Below are 6,848 nucleotides of genomic sequence, written 5' to 3' on the forward strand. Positions count from 1 at the left end.
TCCTTCTGATCAGACCCTGATAATATCATGACTCCTTCTGATCAGACCTTGATATCACTGAGACAGGGATAGGGTGTTGTACCACCTGTGTTTTGTTTCTAAATTTGTGGCACAGTAAGTCTAGAAATGTATGGTATTTAAAGATAATTTAAACATGATGGTACAAGGCCATTTAATGCCTTATAAGTTAGAAGCAACACCTGAAAATAATTATATTTCTCAATTTGGCAATATTCCTTAGATAATAAAAATTAATTTTAGTAATATTCCTGATGTGTGTCTCAAAAGAAAGACTTGGGTCAAAGACACACCTACATTTCTCATTTTGTCTTCAAGTTCACAAGAGAAGCCACCAAGGAGTACAGATATATGACTTTGTTGCTTCTGAGATCCCAGAATCCTCACTTTTGTTTACCTGAATTTAACATTAAAATGTTCTCAACCATTCCTTTTTTTTAATGTTAACAAGACTGGTACTCAAAATATTTACAGCCGACTGTGTCCTTTTTAACTAAAATTAAAACGTTTGAGTACAGATGTTTCAAAAACTACTAACAATCAAAAAGTATACTTCTATATAAAAAAAAAAATAATTCACATCATAATATTTTTTTAAAACTCATTATGAAAAACTTTTAGCTGATGGTGGGATTTTTGTGAGTCATTAAGCATACATGTTTAGTGTGGGACTCACTCAGAATTCAGTCACTCATACAGTCACTCTCTCACTGAGAGGTACTTACTGTACAGCACCACAGAGCAACACAGGATGGATATCAGAACACTGGTCCTGTTGCCATGGCTCTTCTTTCTGGTGCTGCTATTAAGATGTGCAAAGTCTTTGGATTGTGATAGCAGCACACAATATGGGTATCCTTATCCTGAAAGCAAGAAATGCTGTACAAAATGTGATGCAGGTAAGTACATGCTGATGAGAGAGAGAGAGAGAGAGAGAGAGAGAGAGAGAGAGAGAGAGAGAGAGAGAGAGAGAGAGAGAGAGAGAGATATTGAAGTAAAGTTTCAAATGTACAGATTCATGATCAAAGTTTGTTTTTAGTTTCTTGTGAATTTGGGATGCTCTACCTACTGTAGATGTCATTAGGAAATGTTCCTCTGCTTGTTTTCTTTCTTCCAGAGCACACCTGACAGTTTTATCATGTGTGTTTTGCAGGTGAATACATGACATTCAAGTGCACAGAGTGGGAGGACACCAGGTGTGAGCCCTGTCCAGTAGGGTCCTACAACCCAATGAAGAACAGGAAGAGCAACTGTGAGCGCTGCCGTACCTGTGAAGGGGGTAATGATGACAGCTTCACACCTTTTCAATTTGTATCCACTTCAACCCAACTCTTTCTTGTTTAACTGAGGCAGTGAAACTGTTTGCAAATTGTAGGGTGGAACGCAAGTCAGACACTTAAACTGAAGCAGACTTTTTACAACCAGATTGTATTGAATCCTGAACATTTTTGAGCAGGTACCTGGAAACCATTCCTTGTGATTATATTGTACCAGGCTACTTTTTAATAGTTTAATGGGTTGTGTTTTAAAGAGTAGAGGAGTTGTGTAGTTCAGTGCTTTGCTTCAGACTTTAATCACAGCATCATGCCTCAATCCAGCCCTTATTTTGTTGTCTGTTCTTCCAGTGAAACATCCACTTATTCCAGAACAATCTCTACATTAACTTGACATAACTAAGGGGTCAGGCTGATAGACTTTAAGGTATTGTTCTGTTATTACTGTAAGCCTCCAAAAGGCACAGGGTTTAGCTTCCATTGCGTAGAATAGGGGTTGTGTCTGTTTTTTGTTTTGTTTTTTTCTTCTGAAGTAGCAGTAGTTTAATTTGCTTTTTAATCTGAACTCCTTTGAAGCAACAATATTTTTTTTATAGTTTGGCTAGAGTTTCACTGAATTAAAAAAAATACTGCTTTTTAATATATTGAAATATAATGTATTATTGGCCTTAAGTTTGTGGAGAAGGAAACAGGGGTGTTTATATTGATCAATCTATAAGTTTAGGAAAGGCACTCAAGGAGTCTCCTGTGAGTAGAACTGCTGGACATGCTTCTTCTCACCAGAAGTGACATCATCATTATGACATCACAGTGGTTAACAGTGCACAGGATGAACCAGGACAGTTCAGGTGAATTGCTTAGGCTCTTGTGTAACAGTGGTAGAGTGAGCTTCTTCATCACTGTGATGTCTGCTCTGCCTAACCCCTAAGCATTTCTTCAGCCAGCCTCTGCTGGAGGAAAATACATCCACAATGAGAACGCTAGGAAGCCAGGAAAGGGTATGAGCAGAGGGGTAGAACAGGTAACACAATAATACCTGGAGTAAGTGAAACATGTGTAAAAACTAGATCTAGGCTGTTCCTTTATTCTTCAAGTGTTTTTTGTTGTTGTTTTATTTTAAATGTAAGTTAGTTAGCTGAGTAATAGTTTCCCCTCCAAAAGGGACTTTTTATCTTAAAATATTTTTGCTGGAATAATGAAAATTTGTTCAAACGCAATATATCTATAAGATTAGATCACACCCACACAAGTATATTTTCATATGTTTTAATTCAGTTTTTCTGTATCTTTTGGTGGTCCCCCTACTGTTCAAAATATAGAACAAGTTTGAAGGTCAGCATGGAGGTGATTCTCAGACTGTGTGATTTGCCAAGATCTCTGAGAGATACACAGATCAGCAAGCTTAGCAGTGGCAGGGTCAGGCATGGTCAGTGCTTCCCCGTTCCTTGCATAGTGTGAGTTGCACAGATCTCAGAAAGAAGATAAATTAGGTCCCCAGGCAGTCTCCCCTGGTAAGGGGGGGGGGACTAGCTGCTTGGAATCCCATTGACAGGCTGGTGCAGCCAGGTATCTTTGTTGTTAGTCTGATTGTAGTGAGACCCTCTACCTTGAAGCAGAAGAAACCCCTCATCCACAGTATAGGGAGTCTTTGAGATAACGAAGCATATAATACAAGGAACCGGATCTTGAACAGGTGAAAAGGGAGACAGTGATAGTATTACCAGTGTAATGTTGCTCGGTAAGGACGTGAATTTGAAATCCTTAGTTAGCACCCTTCAGTACGACCACGTTTCAATAAAACCCACTGCTGTCAAGGGGAATTCCCAGCAGCGTGATCACAGCAGACAAGCAGACCCCTTTATGCTCTAAATGAGCCATCAGCCCTTTCCAAGGCATGTCGTTGGAAATGAAAGCCTTTGTTCTTAACATTTCTAATCTAAGGTAAAACAAGCTCATTTTCCAATGGAAAGCTGCTCTGGTTATTAATCCCAAGAACAAGAAGCATCTTCTTGAGCTGTTTTCTTCACGCTGCTGTTCCAGCAATTGCTCACTCGTGGGTGTCTGGTTTTGGTTCTGGAGGTCTTGTCGTCTGGTGGTCTCGCTATTACTTAGAAGAAGGAAACTTTTAGTTACTTGTGGGGTAAAATGTAATCCTCATGCTAACAGTTAACATGAACATCCATCTGTGATCAAATCACTGTGATTTATGCAGCAATCCCATTTTCTAGCACACTACATGACTATTTCACAAATGAAAATCTTTGAGAATGAGCTTGTTTAAATTTGTACAACGGTTTTGTCATCTGCACTCCTAGATTAGTGTTTGATTTCACTCTCACTGTTGCTACTAACCCTGCACTGTGCCTCTATGCTGCTGCCTGGAGGAACGGTTTGAGACAGGACCTCTTACTTACCGGGCAATGCAGAGAAACACAGCAGCAAAATAAATACACACAATACAATACCATCTATTGTTGTTCCTGCTCAGATCTGTATTTGCATGTCTTGCTTACTAACTACTCCAGTGAACGTACTTACATTTTCCCACTAGTTTTAAAAGATGAATATCTAAAGCAAGGCGCGAAAGCATCCTAGTGTTGCACAAGCTTCAGTGCACAGCGCTCATATCAATGCAAGGGGGGGGGCTTCCCTTCTCACTTTTCAGAAGGACCTTTTCTATGCAAAAAATGTAGAGAATAATAGAGACCACATAATATAATATATTAAACAGGTAAGACATGAAATGTGAGGTAAATGGAGGTGATCTAAAGTATCCTCTTAATAAATGCTACCCTGTTTCTCTCTGGTCTCCCCTCAGGGTTTTCCTATGAGAAGCAGTGTACCCGCTACAGCAACGCAGTCTGCAAGTGCAACTCTGGACTACAGTGCATGGATGAGGAGTGCTCAAGGTGTATATACCCTGCTGTAATCACAACCCCCGCAGGTAAAGGAAACTGAAGCTAAATGAACTGAATACACACAGGAGAACCAGTACAGAAACGTATAGGGGTCCCCAGCAGACAACAATAGAGCAGAATGGCTATGGGTAGAATGGGAACACAGCATGCTAAGTGTACTTTACCAAAAGGCAATGCAGATCAACAGACAGGCGTAATGGCAATGGCCATATGGTGGCTCTGTATTATACTGAGGGGCAATTGTAGCACAAGTATAGGGCAGCTACAATGGGATGAGGCTGCATTGGTAGAATGGGACCATAGTGTACTAACTGCGCTCTTATCACATGATCCTCAATGGTAATGAAGATAGACAGACATGGGCAATGGACAATGGAAATGCAATGGCAATTTTAGCAAGCAAGAACCAAATACTGCTTCACTCTTTGCCATTTGTTTTTTTTTATTCGTCCCAATACATGTTGGGCATTCTTTATATAACAGGTAAAAAGGCAACCATTACTAATCCTTAATGTCTCTTTACTGTTGTTTAGAAACCAGTGTAACAGTTAAATGGAGCACTCCAGCCAAAGAGCCTGCAGCTAAACTAGCCACCCCAGCCAAAAAGCCTGCAGGTAAAGTAGCAACCATATATGAATCCTTCTTCTACAGCATAGCATTATATGCACATTACACAGAATCCAGCAGCTCCAGCATAATATTACACATGCATTACACTGAATCCAGCAGCTACAGCATGGCAGTATACACACATTGCACTGAATACAGCAGCTCCAGCATAATATTAAACGTGCATTACAGTGAATCCATCAGCTACAGCATAATATTAAACGTGCATTACACTGAATCAAGCCAGCAGCTACAGCATGGCTTACACTGAATCCAGCAGCTACAGCATGGCATTATACGCGCATTACACTGAATCCAGCAGCAACAGCATGGCACTAAACACACATTACACTGAATCCAGCAGCTAGAGCATGGCATTATACACACATTATACTGAATCCAGCAGCTACAGCATGTCATTGTACACACATTACAGCTGACTGCCCTTTACTTGGCACCCTGGTTATGTAGTGAGTGCATTTCTAATTAATCTAACACAATTCTCTTTTTTCTTTTCATTTTTCAGAAAATGAAACTATACAGAACAATAAACGCACAACCAAACGTAAGACTTTTTTTGTTTAAATGATTTAAAGAATGACATAAATAAATCAATAAATAAATAAATGTGTCATCCTCATACAACTAAACAACAGTATAGATTGTGCAACATCATTTGTAGATTGCACAAAGCTAAAACACTGGGCACTTCCAGTACATCGTTTCCTGTTTACAGACTACATGTCATCAAGCAATAGCATTTGTTTATGTTTAATAGTTATTTCTAAGTACAAAATCTATTTTTGTGATTTTATTAAAAGTTCACGTCTGTTTAGGGTGTCTTATTAAACTGCATATGATGACATCACCTCTACAATGACAGACACCTACAAGACATTTACATTATAAACGACGATTATCAACTCCAAAACCATGCTGGCTTTCATAATGATAACATCATTGCTGTTCAATACGAAGATAGAAAGTTTTAATTATAACATTGATCTAAGCAGAGGTAGGCCTAAACTTCACAACTCAGTGAAGTAGAAGTAGTTTCAGCTAACTCCTTTTATAGTGTGTTTTATAGCGTGATTGTTATATAGTGACGTCACACGCTCTCATTGCCTTGTGTACAGGACACTACTGGTCTCTTTTTCTCAGCCTCTTTCTATCACTCTATCCCTCTCAGTCTCACTCTCACCCCCTCTCTCACTCTTTCCATCTCCCACACTCACCCTCTCACTCCCGCTCTCTCTCTTTCTCTCAGCAGGTCGTATATTTCTCATCAGCTGCCTCATTCCTGCCTTTGTCCTGCTCATTATAATAATATGTGTCTACCTACTCCACAGGACATGGCAGCCCAAAAAAGAGAAGATGCCAACAGGTCAGTACACACACTCCCAAACCCTCTATCTTTCATATACTGCTTGACTCCAGCAGGGGTAAGAGCAAAGGCTTTAAAAACACTTCATTCCTTCGCATTAGCGGGACAACTTCTTTGCAAGTCCATTTCCAGACTTCTTTACCCTGTGAATTGGGTGAAGCCTATTTGTGTATTGCTGTAGAATGAGTCAGTCTCTCTGTCAGAGACTTTCATGTTTCAGGTTGGGTGGGTCCTGCTGCACAGTCTGCTGGTAAATACGGCACTGCACAGAACACTGTTCCTCTCCATCGTTCACAAAGTAGATCGATGGGGGTACCCCCTGGAATCATTCTGCTCCTGAGAGATTTATTTACTATAATACAATTAATAGAATATCCCACTTAAACATTCAAGAATATTTGAATACTGGTTTGAATTGTGAAAGAATATTTGAACACGAATAACCCATGTTTGTCTCAGCAATAGAATTTACACTGTATGAATATTTACTTTTTCTTTTCAAACTTTCTTTAAAAGTCAGTTTAGCCTTTTTAAACAATGTATCACATTGCAGTAACTGAACAACTACCAGTGGCTCCTGATGCACAGTAACTACTGTCTTATTGCACGGAAATAGCCTTGTGGATAACATCTTGTTAGCTGGGG

General features: G+C 39.6%; 1 protein-coding gene across 1 annotated transcript; it reads left to right on the forward strand.

Annotated features, from left to right (window-relative positions):
- The first annotated feature begins 1,004 nt into the window (after positions 1-1,004).
- Positions 1,005-5,547, forward strand: LOC121326129 (CD27 antigen-like). The gene is made up of 4 exons (XM_041269307.1): positions 1,005-1,297; positions 4,111-4,236; positions 4,744-4,824; positions 5,346-5,547. The coding sequence occupies exons 1-4, from the start codon at positions 1,180-1,182 to the stop codon at positions 5,402-5,404; spliced, it is 384 nt and encodes a 127-aa protein (XP_041125241.1). The 5' UTR covers positions 1,005-1,179; the 3' UTR covers positions 5,405-5,547.
- Positions 5,548-6,848: the final 1,301 nt, after the last annotated feature.

The sequence above is a fragment of the Polyodon spathula genome, chromosome 13 (assembly GCF_017654505.1).
Source record: "Polyodon spathula isolate WHYD16114869_AA chromosome 13, ASM1765450v1, whole genome shotgun sequence".
Classification (NCBI taxonomy): Eukaryota; Metazoa; Chordata; class Actinopteri; order Acipenseriformes; family Polyodontidae; genus Polyodon; species Polyodon spathula.